This window comes from Colias croceus, chromosome 26, assembly GCF_905220415.1.
Source record: "Colias croceus chromosome 26, ilColCroc2.1".
In the NCBI taxonomy this organism is placed as follows: domain Eukaryota; kingdom Metazoa; phylum Arthropoda; class Insecta; order Lepidoptera; family Pieridae; genus Colias; species Colias croceus.
The window spans coordinates 2388067-2405916 of record NC_059562.1 but is presented as its reverse complement, the minus strand read 5'-3'; the positions used below and the strand labels follow the sequence as shown (position 1 = coordinate 2405916).

General features: G+C 32.1%; 1 protein-coding gene across 11 annotated transcripts in view; it reads left to right on the top strand.

Annotated features, from left to right (window-relative positions):
• LOC123703401 (calcium-dependent secretion activator) overlaps positions 1 to 17850 on the top strand; it is a 57499-nt gene that overhangs the window by 10536 nt on the left and 29113 nt on the right. For 6 of the 11 annotated variants that reach the window (XM_045651351.1, XM_045651352.1, XM_045651347.1 and 3 more), the window contains exons 2-12: positions 3184 to 3260; positions 11837 to 11929; positions 12676 to 12769; positions 13347 to 13455; positions 13733 to 13900; positions 14257 to 14432; positions 14508 to 14608; positions 15469 to 15477; positions 16191 to 16348; positions 16566 to 16646; positions 16733 to 16902. In XM_045651351.1, the coding sequence (XP_045507307.1) occupies positions 3191 to 3260; positions 11837 to 11929; positions 12676 to 12769; positions 13347 to 13455; positions 13733 to 13900; positions 14257 to 14432; positions 14508 to 14608; positions 15469 to 15477; positions 16191 to 16348; positions 16566 to 16646; positions 16733 to 16902 (1229 nt within the window). In that variant the 5' untranslated portion in view covers positions 3184 to 3190. Of the gene's footprint in view, positions 1 to 3183; positions 3261 to 11836; positions 11930 to 12675; positions 12770 to 13346; positions 13456 to 13732; positions 13901 to 14256; positions 14433 to 14507; positions 14609 to 15468; positions 15478 to 16190; positions 16349 to 16565; positions 16647 to 16732; positions 16903 to 17256; positions 17266 to 17850 lie in introns of all 11 variants that reach the window. The other 5 variants (XM_045651353.1, XM_045651346.1, XM_045651350.1 and 2 more) reach the window with 4 other exon arrangements.

Here is a 17850-nt window from a genome sequence, read left to right as displayed (position 1 = left end):
AATTAATTAGTTTAACGACTGTCATATGTGACATGCGTGACATCGTCTACATTCAATGTAATCGCTCTCGATGACAATACCGGGAAAGTGCCTTGAAACTATGTGTAATTACGGCAAATTAACCATTTCCACGATTGGTTTATTGTGTAGGAATTTCAGTAAGCTTCTATTTTCTAGATATTTTTATTGAATATCAATTATATGTTGTACTGTGGGATTTAGGTAAATCAAAACGTATACTTGCTGCCATGTTAATACATGACATTACATATTACTTACTCTTTGCTTGTTACAAACAATGACACATAGTAATTCGTTAACAATATAAAATCACACGAAAATAATACATAATAATATGTTACATATATACCATTTATTTACAACCTATATAAACTCGAATGTTATGGATGATTTTGAAGTGAAACTTCTTTAGGCGCGTTCGCGTCATGGCAATACCGTCATTTCATGGAGTAAGGCTACGATTTTAGTATTTATTTCTGAAAAGAAGATTCACTTCTGACACGTGTGCTCGGCATACACGTTTTTTTATCATTTATTTTTGGCCAAGAAAAGGCCATGACATGTACCCTTATTATAACCAATTTAACCTTCACCTTTCGATAAAATCTTTTCTTAATTAACTGAAACATGTGTATTTCTTACACGGGGTATAAAAAATGGCGGCTCTATTGATAGCTTTGCCGTTGAAAGGTGCGATTAATCTTCACGATATTTTTACAAGAATATTGTTATAATATTATTATCTAACGGTTAATCCTATCAGCCATAATAAGATTATTTTCTAGCGTTCTGTTTTACTTATAACGGCTTTAGCTGTATGGTTTTCTTTGCAAGCGTGATTTTTATAAAACATTTAATATATAGATATAAATAAAATTAATATGTCCTTTTGTTTTCAATAATCTTAAATAATGGCTAAATAATGAAGAAAATTATTGTCATTACAAGTACCTACCTAACTTGTCTTGGATTTAAAAAATTAAAAATTAAAATTCGCGATATTATAAACGTATCAAAATATTTTTTTCGTATATTTTTACACTTAATAAACATTGGGATAAATGTTACCTTAACAAAAAATAGTTAAATTTTTAAATTATGAATGACACTGGCCGTATGTAATAAAAAAAGAACAAAAACAAATTTCGAATTTTTGGCGCCAAATGTAACATTTTCACAAGCTTCCACAGTTCGTTGTTATTGTGAATAGTGAGTTTAAAACAAGGCTCGGAATATTGCAATATGCAAAGTATTTTCTACTTTAACAGTTTTAACCCTTTGTAGCAAAGGTATTTTTAACCTTTTTCAGCCTTGTGACTGCGGGGTGCAGGTATTTACGGCTTTGTTAGTTATTATCCATACAAACTGTGTTTTTACATGTTGTTCAAGATTGTTCTTTATATTTTGATTTCTATATTCGATTTACTAGGTATATGTATTTAAAATAACGCGGATGAAAATTTACAGCTTAAAGCTCGTCATAATTTATTATTTAGTCGTTTAATATGGATGTCAAAAAATAGTATTGAAGTACGGAGTGCGTAACAACTTCCTATTCGATTTTAAAATTTACCAACGAGGCAACGAAAATATATTATGTATTACATATCAATTACTACACGATCTGATAAATAAATTCCAACCAAACTTTCATGTATTTTTACAAGATATCATAGCAAAAAGGATTTTTTCTGGGAAAATAATTAATAAGCATGCATGTTTTCATGCTGATAAGGTTATGTTTACCGAAAAACAAAAATTTCCCCTCATCCCCCGGGGATGACGTGATATGGGAGAGATAAACCACATTACGTGGTTCGTAACAAGATTTTGGATTTTATTAAATTATGTATTGAATCCCGCGGTTTTACTTGCTTACGTCATGTGGTAAGTATAAGATTTTGAAACTGAGAGACTAGACTAAGATTTTCTTTTTATTATTTTTAATATGCTAACATAATTATTTAAATGTTGAAAGAATATTAAGATAACTAAAAGATGATAAGCAATGATATAATGGTGTGCCAAGCACACGTGTCAAAAGTGAAACTTCTTTGGTAAGATTCAAAGATACCAAAATCGTCGCCTTACTCTAGGCGTGACGGTATTGCCATGACGCGACCTTGAAATTTTCCTCTCAACATGCTTTTAAAATTTCTTTACAAAAATAAAAATGAATATTGAATACATGAATTTAAAAAGGTGTTCTTTGACTTTTATCCAAATAAAAAAAAGCTCAAGAACCACCGTCGATTAAAAATACTTCCGCTCCTGTACTGCAAACAAAAAGCGTTCTAATTAAGAAAGTAATAAAACTGACAATGTTCGGAACAATACAATTTAATAGAGACGAAGACTTTCACAATTGCATTCGCAAAGCGATATAAAACTTTGAGAGGATATTGCAACGAATGAATCCGAATTTATTTTTAGTTGAATTAATAAACACAATGCTGTATTCTAAGGCTGTATTGTTGCTTTTATTCAATGTCAAAATGTTGAAGTTCACTGTATATTTTGTTGTATTTTTAATAACTCTTTTCAATCTCAACTGGTCAAACCGGCTTATTATTTTGATAGATTTTAAGTAGTAAATTGAGATCACTATTTAAGTACGTAATTATTGTTCAAATTTCAAATTATAATAAAACTTATATTTGGTAGTAGGTTAGTTTATTAGGTACTAGCTGTGCCGCGCGGTTTCACCCGCGTGGCTCTGCTCCTGTTGGTCTTAGCGTGATAATATATAGCCTATATTACTCGTGGATAATGTAGCTTTCGAATGGTGAAATAATTTTTAAAATCGGTCCAGTAGTTTATGAGCCTATTCATTACAATCAAACAAACAAAGTTTTCCTCTTTACAGGGTTACTTGTAAAACACCGGCAACCTCGCAGGACAAGATAGCTAACATCGTAAGCAACAACATTTGTTCTACGACTTTTGATAATTTGTTAGATTTTATTTTCATACAAAAATAAATATTCATTCAATTTTCCGTTTGAAAATAATTTATTGCGTTATGCCAATAGTCGTAGAACAAATGTTGTTACTTATGATGTTAGCTATCTTGTCCTGCGAGGTTGCTGGTGTTTTACAAGTAACCCTGTATAATATTAGTTAGCGTAGATGTCTTGATTCAAACCCATAATTTGTTCACAGAATCAAAATGATCGACCCAAGCTCATCTGAAGAGGACAGTGATGATGAACACAAGAAGCAGACCGCGAAATTACCAGGTATGTGTAATTAATAACTTACTTAATGCCCTGTCTTCGTCCGTTTTTAAGGAGGCTTTATTTAATTTAAAAAAAGCTCTACATCGGCTAGAAAGAGAGATCGCTATATATGATATTAATAGATAGATATACTATTTTAATAAAAAAGCTCTTCCTGGAGAGAGAGATCGTTATATTACTATGTTAAAAGATAGATAACTATTGGGCTATTGAAAATGTGTACGATGAAGACATTAAAATATATAAAGACGACAGGCAACGAAAGAAACATTATGACTAGTTGAGTATTAATAATTCGTCTATTTATTTTAACATATGGTGCCAAGATACATTGATATTCAGAAGCCTTACCTAATTTGCAATTTCGCTCGTTTTTTTTTTATAACCACCCACAGTTATTATATTATCAAAGCTTCAAATATGACGTCAGTCGGTATAAAATTGATTATTTCCGACCCTCAAGTAGGTACAATACGACAATTTCCCTTGTGTAGAAACGTGCGTGTTCAAGAGTTATTCTTTTAATTAAAAACCTTCTAAACCTAGGTACCATACTATAAATTAAAACATGCTTGACAATAAGGTTTCTAAGAATAGCATGATTTATATGATAATTGTTTACTGTTGAAACTGTTGAGTGTAAAGTGACAAGGAACAAGGCATTTCTTGCAATAACGATCACGCGATGTTGTTAGGCTGTAAAGTGTGATAAATATAAAAGACGACAGTCAAGAAAGCTCACTTGAAAAAGGGACTATTTTTAATAATTTGTAGTAGGTACTTACTACGAGACCGCCTCCTTGGAACAGTGGTTGACGCGTGAGCGTAACACCGAGGGGTCCTGGGTTCGATTCCCGGTGGAGACGAAGAAAAAAAATGTCTCGGTCTGGTATGACACAGAAGGCTGATCACCTACTTGTCCCTAAAGAAAATCGATCAGTGAAACAAATGTATAATGCATCTGCCCCTTACCCCACTAAAGGGACACGGGACTTCACACACACTTACTACTCGAAATCAAACTCAAACTCAAACGTTTACTTTGAATGAAAGAAGAGAAAATCTTTCGAAGCATTACTGAATCGTCATAAGGTAGCAATTACCAACAGTTCTGAAGTAACTTTCTTTACAAGAAACTTTGCAGTTGGTCTTTTGAAATCACATAAATCACACACTATATCTGTGTATTTCCTTACAAAAAACATGTTTAAAGGTCGAAAACATGACGTCCTCTGTAATTGTTTAGAATTTAGATGAATAAATAATATCGATTGTAATTCACAACCAATATCACACCTTCTTAAGAATTACCTTTGTGTTTTATTATAACTTTTAATGTTCTATATAATAAAGAGTTTTACGATCCATAAAACTGTAGCTGTAAATGCAGTTATATTTATAGATTTATCAACGTAATAAGCTTTGCACTTTGCAGTAAAAGCAAAAGGAACCACACATTAGTCAAAGATTTTTATATAAAAACTATTTAAACATTACGGAAAAACACCAAATTATTTATTTCTCTACAAAGCAATGTTTAGCACATTTTACTTCACGAGTTTTCTCACTTCTCAATTTCTAAGACCAATACCGCTTGAGTGCTTCTAAGAACTAAGTTTTTACTAAGCTATTTTTAGAAAAAAGGAGTTTATTTTTCTGTCGTTAAACGGAGTTTTTTACAAAGTGAGGAAGGTTAGTACTTGGTAGTTCGAGATTACGTAATGTTATACGATTATCGAAGTGTTAAAGTAATATTTTGATGTAAAATAACTTTTTATTGTCAAAGACTAACATGTTTATAGGGTCATTGCGCTGGTTTTCGTCCAATTATAGGAGTTGCCAACTTTGTGATACGAAATAAATATTTTGGAGCACCCTTCCTTAAACATATAATATTTTTTTTAAGTCCTTATATAGTCTTATTTAAGATAATATTAAGGGAAAATAAATCATTTTGATGTATCTTTTTATTTAAATTATTTTCTGCAAAAGTAGGGTAAATGCTAGTTTTCGTCCAAAAAAACTGGTTTTCGTCCTAGTGTAAGCTAGTTTTCGACCACCGTGTAGAAAAAGGAGGGTAGGTCAACTATTAAGTTAAAAATCAATTACAGGTAAATACATACGTTTATTTAATTAACATTACAATTTCTCACTACCTTACAGGTTTAGTTTTACTTGTGGTTTTACTAATAATAATCAATATAACTAGTCATCACTGAGATCTATGTAGCACTTGGCAGTCCTTATAGGCGTTAGTGATGACTGTATAATCATTCGTAATAAAGAAAGGAATGCGTTCCTTACAATTTAAATGAAACAAGTAATAATTACAGGACTAAGAAATAACATCAAAAAACAGAAATATTCATTCTAACAACAAAAATTTTCATTCTAATACTTTCTTTATCAAAATATGAAACGTACTATACACACACAGCCATAATAATAAGTTTTAGCTACAGAATCTTCAGTGTACGCAGCGTCTTTTTTTTCTAGATTTCTTAGACTCCTTCGAGGCCATCTAAAAACAATAAGATCTTTCTGAGGATACGTTGAGTAAGTATAATAAAAAAATACTGCATTGGCAAAATAGACCTAGAATAAAAGATGATACTCAAGTGAATGATAATCAAGAAAAATACAGTGTATTATGTCTGACCTACCCCCATTTATGCTACGAGTAATTGACTCTACTTCACATAAGGAGAATGATACATGACTGAATGAATGACAATATTAGGTACCTACAACACTCTGGCCCTCACCAATTATTTATAAGGAAGATACTGAATAGAAAACTTTTCAATACGTAAAAATAGACGAAAAGTAATGCAAAAGAATAGCTATATTTAATTTTTGTCTACTCCAATACTCATTCATGGACGAAAACTAAAACATTTAAAGCTTAATTTAGTTTTCGTCCACTTCTTTAAATATTTTTTAATTTTGGCAGCACTGACATAGCAGTGGACGGAAACCAAAAAAACTAAACTAATAGCAATAAAGATCACTTCGGGAGAAACTATTCAGTATTTTAAAGGTCCGATAAAGTAAAATGACCCTAACAAATATTCACGTAGCTGTTTGAGTTTCCGTCCACTTGGACGAAAACCAAATATTTTGAGAATTTGGTAACCTAGTATCCGTCCACTTAATATTTCGAAAAGTATTATAAAAAAGTATGATAAACACTTATAATTGCGTTTATTATGCTTATAAATAAACATACGTACCAAAAACATTACGTAAACTAGCTAAAACAGTGATTTAGCTTACCATGAACTTTTCTCGCCGGCAATTTTTTCTCTCGCGCGATGACATCTGCAAGGCACGGATGCGAAGCGGCCACTTTTACGTTAATTTTTTGAACTCTCTTCTAGTCAAATCAAATTTTCATGTTGATAGTACTGTTGCTTAAACATTATGGACCGTAAAAAGTGCAAACTTGCGCGGGAAGGTACGTTTGTATTCAAGTTTTACGCACGTGATTGTAGCAGGTCAGTCAAATGGACGAAAACAGAAGCTGGACGGCAAACCAGCGCAATTACCCTACGAGTTGGTCAGGCATCCGCCCCGGAAATCGGAATGGCACGAAAGCTGCGGGTTCGAGGGCCGCCTCGTGATCGAATTTTTTCTATTCTTTATAAATTTATATGTATTTATGCAACTAGACTTTTTAGAAGCTCTTTGAGTCCTTAGTCTCATGACAGATTAATTATTCAGCACCGGCTCGTAAAGGTCTCTACAGAGAAGATAGTTTTCTACAGTTAAGCGGATAGTGCTTTCGTCTTTCAGGAGATTATACAGTCTATGTTTATGTAACGTTTTCAGCGAATTCAATTATAATTTCAATTAGGTACAAAAAAGTTAATTCGTGTTGAAAATACGAATTAGATATTAATACGTCTTGTTTTAATAATATAATAATATTTCTTATTCGTTAGACATTAAATTTATAAAAAAATACTTAGATATCAACGGAGTACGCGTCTAGCAGTGTAAAATATAATATTTTATATAGAGTCCCATAAACACAGGCCGAGATAAACAAACTTCAAGTTTTAAAAAACGAGAAGCCTTTATCCTTATCACAATACAGTGAGAAGTTTTTAAAATAAATTTCTAGCTAGTTATTTCTAAGTTTATGGAGTGGTCGATGGGTGACCTAGTTATTTTCTTCTTTTCACTTTATTTTACTCTCCAACGTAGTTCTTATTAACATAAGCACGTAGGGGTGTCATTTGTCAGCCCTTTTTACAATAGAAACTTGAAGAAGTATAGGTATGAATTATGAAATAACCCTCTTTTGAAACACAAACAGAAACTGTATTTACACGGAAAATTTGACACGCTACCTTATCATATGTATAATTTGGAAGAATATAAGTGTAATAAAATGCGAAAATGGCGATATTTTTAAGTTAAGATTTAAAATTTCGAGCCTATCGTATGTAGAGGCTGATAAAATACAAATAGCGCGCTCCATCTTAGGCCATATCTCAGCTTACCATCAGGCGAGATCGTGGTCAAGCGCTTTCCTATCATATACTAAAAAAAAGCTAAATATTATAAGATCTGATGCATCAGGATGATTCAGGCAATTATTATGAAGCCGCTCAAAGTGGGCTTTGTAACTCACGTTACATAATCTTCAAACGCTTCCCTTTAGCTTTATCATGAAAAATAATCTTAAAGTAATCATTTATGGACGAAGTTCGTGCTGATGTGCTGTTTAACAGGGAGTTATTTTTTAGATAAAAAGAACAAAAGCAGTCTTTAATAGGTATTTAATTTTTACACGAGTTTACATTGAAAAATAGAAATTATACAGACTCCTCTTTTTTGGTGTCCGATGAAAATAATTTACAACACATTATTTAACTCAATCACCTTTTAAGTAATGTCTACTATGTAAATGTAACCATGTTATCTCAAGGGACAATTTTATAACCTAAAGGCTAAAGCCTAGATTTTCATCTTAGCTTAAAGTAGTTTATTATAATATGAAGGATATGCCCATGCTTAAGATCATAGTGCGTGCAGTAAGCACCCTTATTACGCAAGGGTCGTCTGAAGAGCCTTAGCAAAGGGCTGTGTATAATTAAGGGCTAAAATATACGTACATGCTTGGCACAGGTTCGCGGTTCGCCATTATCATTATAGGATGCTTCTGTATATTTAATTCGATTTGTGAGGTAATGTTCGAGGCTTGTATCTAATAATTGACGTCATTACTGTTTATAGGCGATATTATAATTCTAATATGTACATCTTTTCTTTCTGTTGAATAGGGCCTTATAGATTTCTAAATCTTATTGGTTACTTATTTTTTGTGTATTAACTTATATATTAATTTCTTGTTAGAATTTGTAATTTGTAATAAAACAAGTGTTTATTAAGTTTCAAATATACATCGTTATACTAAGTTTATTGGACTAAAAATTTGTGTTAATGCTGAAAATGATACTGATGATAAACATCTAACTACTACAGAATTTGTATAAATAATAATTATCATATTTTTAACACAACCAAAAGTAGTTCCAACCATTAATGCACTCGTCTATTCAGCTGTAAGTTTTAATTTAAAATAACGAGCCAACGAAATAATATTATTCGACCTCTCGAGATCTGGGTTGAAACGTTTCTCCATTTCCAAGAGGTCGTTAGAGTCCAGACTCCGTACCATGAGAATTAAATACATCCCATGAATAAATAAGTGACTACAGAATTAGGGAATTCTGTTTATTTTCGGATGGCAAGCTATGTGCGTTTATGTAGTATTTGTAATAAAGTATCTGTGAGCTACAATTTCGTCTCAACTGCGACACCATTTTTTTTTTATTATGAACTAGCTATCCGCCCGCGGCCGCGCCGCGCCGCCCAATTACCTAAATATACTAAAACCTTTCTCAAGGACTGTGTGCCGAGCACGAACTTGAAATTTTACTTTCACATCAAAAAACGCATCGCATTAAAATCCGTTGCGTAGTTTTATAGATTTAAGCATACATAGGGACAGACAGACAGCGACAGCAACTTTTTTTTATATTTTAAATATGTACCTACCTAGAAGTATGTGAATTATTTTATATCTCAAACGTTTAAGCTAATTTGAAAACATCCAAACCATTTATAACAATCAGATACTTAGTTGGCTAAGCTCCACGAAGATTGTTCTGAGTAGCGGAAAATTGGTTAGGGGAACTATTACTTTAATTAAATACTTAGAAAGCAAATTTTATGTGCCTTGCTCTATATTCGTATCTATAAAAATGAATAATTTGACGAAATATTATATTTCATTTAATCGGTCTAGAAATTTCAGACGACTTTTTATTTCTTAACTAACTTTAGTTCAAATTGCGCAAGAAATTGTTCATGTTTCCTTTTTTAACAATTAACAACGTTCACAATGTACAGGACTTCAAATAAACGTTCTTAGGCAACTTAAGAGCAACTCTCGAAGTTTCTTCAATCAAACGGCAACCTTAATAACTAAGTTTCTTACAACGTATCCAATTTCGTTTTAAGTTTCACCCGCTTCGAATTTATTTTATCCTGTTAAAAGTCTGTCTTATTAATTTGAGGCTAATATTTCAGATTAAAATATATAATATTTAGATTCTGAATCGTGTTTTCATTACTTTAGGTATCCGTTAATTTTAATACTTTCAGCCATGTTTGTGTCCATAGACATTTTTGTGAAATTAATTAAACATTGCGAACTATGCTTTTGAAATAACGTTACAGAAGCAAAATGAATGGATATTTATTAATATTTAATTAATTTTATAAATTCAACAGTTTAAATGATAAAATATCATCGTCGGGTGTAATTTCGAATAACAATTTATGCTAGTCTGATATGAAGTGACCTAGTTCTTTATAAAACATATTTTCATTCAATCTTTGGTATTAACGATTTGAATGAGTTTTAACTGTTATTTTATTTTAATACTGGGCATTTAGCAATATTTAAATGCGTTTCTTGTGCAGATTAACTTTGATTGAAGGGTTATTAAAGTTTTTATTTAGCTATGAATTTTGAATTCCAACAAAACCCACCACTATACTATAACCTTGCCAAAATGTAGATATATAATTATATGTAGTATGTACTCTTTTATACCAATATTACACGTGAATCTTTTCACATGTAATATTATTGTTAAATAATAAATGAGGGTAGTTTTAACAATTATCACGATCAAGACAGGTAATATGTAAAATGTATTGACTATGATTCAGCCGGTAACCACAAAAACGCATTTTAAATCCGTGAAAAAGTGACTAATCGCTTAACAATAAGCATGAAACTACGTGTTTTAATTTATTTCCCAAATACACATATGAAAGTTAATATTTATGCACTTCTATTATTTAGAAAAGGAAATGAAGCTACCGGCAAAACAGACACAACTTAAAACATAACTTACACAGATAATTCCACTCTCATTATTCATTCGTATTTGTTCACTCAGAATTGCAATATATCTTTTTAAAGGTTGATTTATTTCCAAGAGTAATGTCACGTAAAAGCAATATTTAACACAAACGTCTTATAACTTCCGCGTCTCGAAGCAGAGTTGTCCATTCGAGTCATCTGTCGTGTTTATATAATATGGTTGTGATATCTTTTGAAGAAATGAGGGTACATCGGAAAACACTAATACAAAAAAATATAATAGTTTGTAAATTAAAAATTATCCCCAAATTAACAACAATAAATTAATTACACGCGTAGACACTTCAATTAAATTTGGAAGACACCAAGCAAATTCATCAAAGAGCATCGCAACAATAAGAATGAGTATAAAGGACAAGGAAAATTATTATTCCTACTGGAATTATATTCTGACCTTGACAATATGAAATGTTTTTATATCCACAACGAACCGCCAGAATGTTCGTTTGCGTGTATTTTTAAACAAAAAGAGGTTGTAAAATTAGCGTGGTTTCTTTATGCATGCGTAGGTACTAGCTTACCGCCTACGATTTCAACAAATTCCCATAAGAATGAGATGTTTCACCACGGTAAAAAGAAGCTTATTCCACTCTCTAGCCTACTATTTGTCGACTTAAAAATAATTGGTTGTCTGTAAAGTCGGTTTACTGACGATAGTTGAACGTGACAACGATTGTCCTTCTTTGTCGCTCATTCCGCGCTCTCGCTTGCACTGGAACGCCTCAGAGCGAGGTAACGCCGCATGAGTCATGTTTTTTCGAGCGTGCAGCCGGCTCTATCGAATTATAAGACGTTGTCACGTCAATAATACCATAAAATAGCTCTTATAGAGATTATATAAATGGTCTTAAATAAATAGCCGTAAAGTTTTATATATGCCTAAACAATATACTTATAAATTTTTAAAGAATAGAAAAAATTCGATGTCGGTTTTCGAACCTACCGGGATCGATTTTTTTTCTATTCTTTTAAAATTTCTCGTTTATAAAGCATTTGAATGCTATAAAATTAAATATCTAATAATAACAAAGGTAAGTAAAAGACGAAGGACTCGTTTTAACGACTGAAAAAACATATTTCAAGTAATTAAAAATTTTTTTTTTCCCAGTTGTTCCTCCCGGTTCATTGGCTGGTGGTGGCAGGCCATCAGTGCGGGGTAAACCAGAAATACCTCGGGGTTCTACTGCCGGGCTACCACCTGGTAAGTATTTAAATATGGCCGAAAATGTTATGCGTGTGTATGGCTGAAATATTCCTAAAAATTACTTATTTCTAGTCTTAGTTTCTAGTTATGATTGTATGTCGAAAGTTATGTCACAATGATTGAAAAAATATCTGGTCTAAATTCAAACAATTTTTTTAATTTTACGTTCTGATTAAAGTATGTATCATTTTATTTCCTTTTTTTTAATTTGCATGTACAAAAAGTACAAACTAGATTTGACATGAATGTAAAACAAGTAGTTATTCGGAACCTATCTTTTCAATACAATAGATAGATTTTCTTTTCAACAACCATAAACTATTTCTGCCGTAAAATGCATACGGATCTGAAATAGGACACCCGAGAAAAATCCACAAAGATATATAGGGTCTATTAATACATCGTAAGATAAGTAATAAGATGAACTAACTTCAGAGTTATTCATTGTTATAGAATGCCAACTTCATTCAACTGAAATAATGCCCCGAGTGAACTTTTCACGTTCTTTTGTGTTTCGATTATGTCTTTTATGCCATAATTCGCTCGGTCACTTTATAACTCGAACTTATTCCATTTACAATATTGTGTAAAAGTGAGCAATGTGAACTTTTACGAAACAACATTATGCTTTTTAAATTTCTCATCATACGGATTATCTTGCATCCAAGAGCTATAATTTGTTGCAATAGGATTAATTTCCGAAGTCCCAGCTAAAGTTTAATATAACTGTGGGATTTATACAGGCGCAAGTCCTCTAACTACTGCACCCCTCGCCGCCCCCCTCCACCCTGCAACCAGACAGAGGGAGGTGCAAGCCCTCGCCCCCCCACAACATGCGTAAGTAGAGCTAACGAGAATATGAAATGCTTAAACAGTTAAAAGCTTTGAAGTGACATGGAATATAAAGTGGAGAAGGTTTTGCAGATGATAATTTTCCGGTTATGTTGGAAGTAAGATAAATAAACGCTTATGAATATAGTGAACATAGAAATAATGTACTATACAGTAATATTTACAGAGCTTTTAATTGTAAGCTTCTAAATATTGTCAACAATATAATCAATTTTAAATATTCTAACTCACGACCATTTCGTCTCACGAACCATGTTTGGGTTACTCGTAGTTATTAGTTGTAATGGTCGCTTTTATATTTACTTCTAAATAATTAATAGAATGATCTTTATCCTTTTATCAAGTTAATATCGAAGTAGAAATGACTTATATTATATTATATTAGAGTAGATATATAGTACGTAGATTCACAACATAAACTTTCCATAAACACTGGCCAATCACACAGTCACATTACCAACAATACCAAAGCTTCTTCTGAAGTTTCCAGAACAAAGGTGATTTGCCAACGTACATGGATGATATCATAACCATTGATTACTTAACGCTATCGATCGTTCAGATCGTTCCTTCGCAGGACGTCGACGGGGAGCGCAAGCTCTGGTGAGGCGCCGGCTCCATCACCAAGCCCTTCTGGAACTAGCCATTCAGATAAAGATCAGGATCCGCAGGTACTGTATAGTTCTGGAAACTAGAAAAATATAATTTATTAATGTGAAGCATTACGTTTGAATTTTGATACATTTTATTTAATGTTTATTTATAATTTGTATAATAAATATCTAAGATGTACAAACAGAACTTATCTTAGCCATCACGGATCGCCTGATGATAATAATCTAATTTTTAAAGGGTTTGTGATATCTAAGAATTTATAGTATTTTAATATATCGATCAACAAATAGATATAATTCTGAAGATAAAATATAACGAATAAATTGACCACAGGAAAAGATCGAAAAGATAGAAGAGGACAAGAAGAGAAGGTTGCAACTGTACGTATTCGTTTCACGATGTATTGCGCATCCGTTCAATGCTAAACAGCCAACTGACATGACGAGACGCCATACCAAAGTGACTATGCATCAGTTGGAGACGATACAAGCCAGATTTCAGGTAAAAACATATTTTATAAATTTTAACACATTTCTATTATTTTCACTTTTGTCTCTATCTATAGGTATTGGTTCACCTTTGAACAATTTGTTATTCATTAAAAGTCTGACCTTGTGATTTTTTGTTTCAATATACGATAAAGAATTTTTAATAGCGTGCTTACAGTTTTTTAAACTATAGTTCATTGTACTTAATCGCAGGTATTTATTTAAGCTAATTACATACGGTAATTAGGTAATAATAATAATTCAAAGGTAGGTTATATTATAGGAACTTGTAATCAATATAGAATCAAGGGACTTTAAATAATTTCTAATATTTTTTTTTATCCAAACTATCATGTTTTATATTAACAGGCCTTCCTCAAAGGAGAAACGCAAATCCTGGCTGATGAAGCTTTCCAAAATGCAGTTCAAGCCTATTATGATGTTTTTCTGAAATCTGAAAGAGTTGAGCAAATGGTGAAAGCTGGTGCATGTACCCATAATGATTTCCGCGAAGTATTTAGAAATAACATTGAAAAGCGTGTTAAGTAAGTATTCGAAGAACATAATACTGAATAAATTAAAGGTAAAGTATAAGGTATTCATAAAACTGTTTCTTTTAGTGAATGCATTTTCAAATCTCAAGCTGAAATAGATGGTTTAACAAAAGACACGGTTGTAACAACATGGTTGGCGAAGCTCGACTGCATCATGAAGGGAACGGGTGAGTGTATTGTTTTTCCAGTTTTCTTTACTAATAGTGCAATAGTTTAACATACATGTGCTAAAAATTGACAAAGAGCAAATATTCACAAAACACTAGCTCTAAATAACAATGATAGACATAACAATTCACTTGATGAATTTGAAATTGCTTTTTAAATGTTTGCTTTTTGTTGGAACAATGAAACGTTTTTAGAGCAACATAATAAAATAAAATGTCTATTAGCATGGTGCCATTTGTGTGAAGTTAATAATGCTTGAGTTTGCAACATGCCTTTGAATGTGTGTTATTAATTTCCGTGTGCTAACTTATTAGTTCTTTCAAGCCTATACTACGACAGGTAAAAGTATTCAATACATAGATTTAGATGTTCTTACAACAAATATTTAACCTTACTGACTGATCAGACATTGTGTGTTCGTCCTTTTTATTGATAGCTTAGCGTCCCTTAACATATAATGTTAGATATGTCTGAATTGCATTCTGTATAAATTTTGATCCCAACAACGTTTTTATAAAACTGTAAGTATACTTAATATAATTTGGAATGTTCCCAAAAAAGTATAAAAAATAACGCCTCGAGTCCTTTCCTATAGTCATAAAACTTAACTTGTTTGAGGTAACTGCAATCTTGCTAAAATTTTCGAGCTCTAAATCTTTAAAATGTTACCTGTAGAATGCCAATCCCAATGGTAGATTACTTTACTCAAATAAATCTTTAACCAGTTATTTTAACTTAGGTTTTAATTTGTGATGTTTATTGTTGTATAATGTTTTGAAATCAATGTGTGTCGCCTGCGTCTGTCTCACTGTGTGTGTTTCTGTCCCACTCTTTCACGATGCCTCTCTCTCACTCCCAGGAATACCAGGTATCACAATATGACAACTGTTCATTATTTCCTTTCTCATACTTTTCAGCTTTGGTCTTGTGATGTTGCTTCATGTTTGGATGTTGTAGATAGTGTTTTATTATTAATGCCTTATACGTGTACATCTGCTTATTGTGAATAACAACAATTTTTATAACTGTTAACAGTAACAGTTGATGCATTTGTTTCTTTTATTATAATTTTAATATTGTCAATGTGATGTATATTATTAAACAAAACATTTCAACAGTATAACACATATTATATTGTTAATGATAAACAACACTTCGTTAATGACAAGCTTTAAAACTTAGCATATTTTGCTTAATTTACACATATTTTACATACACTTTTATTTTCTGTTTACCACCTTAGTACTTAAGAACATTACATTTTTCTACTATTTAAAAAAAGATAAAACAATGCACGCTTTCTTTAAATCGTATATATTATAGACTATAATAATGTACTATACTGTTCCAATATCTATTTCCTATGCATTTATTTTTATTATCACTACTAATATGGGTTAATACAAATGACGAAGTAAACACTATACTTGCAACATTATTTTCATTTTCGTAACCTTGCTTTACCACCACTGGAACCAACTCAACTTCCGTTCTCTTCTGTTCATTTTTTCTTCTGTTCTTTCCTTCTCCTATCCTCTTCTCTTCTCTCCTGTCACGAAATATACACTGATCGGCCATCAGGCATACCAGGAGACGACGAGTCGAAGCGGCCGTCCCGCGCGCAGCAGCAGAGCCTCAACGCGGAGTGCATCCTCAGCAAGGAGCAGCTGTATGACATGTTCCAGCAGATACTAGGGGTCAAGAAGTTCGAGCATCAGCTGCTTTTCAACGCGCTGCTTGTAAGTTGAATTTGTTAACGCACTGCTTGTGACTTTGAATTAATCGTGTTTTCAGGTCATCTAGAACTAAAGTTTGTTATTAAAATTTTCTTTATGGTAGTTAATATGATTGTCAATTGGTGATTGCTTATGAATTTGTAGCTAATAGGAGGCATTCAAAATAAAATAAAATCAAATGTTTATAGATGTGAATTCAATTGTTTATTATCATCTGTAGCTGGATTCAGCTGATGAACAAGCGGCAGCTATTAGAAGAGAATTAGATGGCAGAATGCAGAAAGTCAATGAAATGGAGAAGGTATGTTGAATGTTCTGCATTTATAAAGCCTTTGTTATACTATTATGAAATAAGAAGGTATATTCTACTATCAAACACTGTTTCAGAATCGCAAGTTGATGCCGAAGTTTGTTCTGAAAGAAATGGAGTCACTCTACATAGAAGAACTGAAATCTTCCATCAATATGTTGATGGGCAATCTTGAGTCTCTGCCCGTCTCTAAGGGCGGGGCAGACTCAAAATATGGCCTCCATAAAATCAAGCGGTATAATCACAGGTCAGTTTGAATTATCGACCCTCAGTAGGTAACATACAACATAGTAAATGAAATATATTTACGAACCGAAATATTTATATTATTAAGATTTATATACATATACCTACAATAACAATAATATTTTACGTGATTCAATAAAATTAAGTAACCCATCAAATTAATCGAATTAGATACCCAAATAATGTAATATCCGAATTATATCTTCAATTGGTACACCATTGAACACTTCAATATTTGTTTTCCAAATTCTCCCCTATGTTTGTTATTTTGATGCTCTATATCTTTGTATTTTTTCTACTTGTTCATTTCTGTTTTGGTTTCTCTGCCCCTGGCACGATACTGGACGGTGTGAAGGAAGTACAAGTAATGAGTCCTTAAATAATAATTTGCGCACGTGTCTTGTGTAGCCCGACTTGTGACACCCTACCCCGAAACCTTGTAAATTATACTATCCAAATGTTGTCATTATACAGACCACTGTAGCTTTAGACCGACATAGAGTAGATAGCTTACACTTATGGAGATACAAGTACATAGAGACATTTTAGTTCCTAACTACCCTAATTTACATTTTTATTATAGTGTATCATTGTTTTGTGTCTTCATCGGTAAATATAAATGAGGATTATTTAGAACCCCAAACGCATAATTAAACGTGGTCTCTAAATTCTTGAAATATGAAAAATAATTGAAAAATAAATGACAACTATGGATCTGCTTCCACTTTTTCGCCAGAATGCTTTTTATGAATAGATACTATGAATGAATGTAGGACTCTTGGATAACCAGCTTAAACTGTTAGTCGAAAGTATGGAGAAAGCTTTTGATGAGCGTACCTTATAAGTAGTCAATAACTAACACTGAAAGCGTAAAATTTGCATACCAGGACACATCGACTCACACATTTCTTCGCTTTACATTCTCTTTTTATTTTCACTTTTTCTTCTT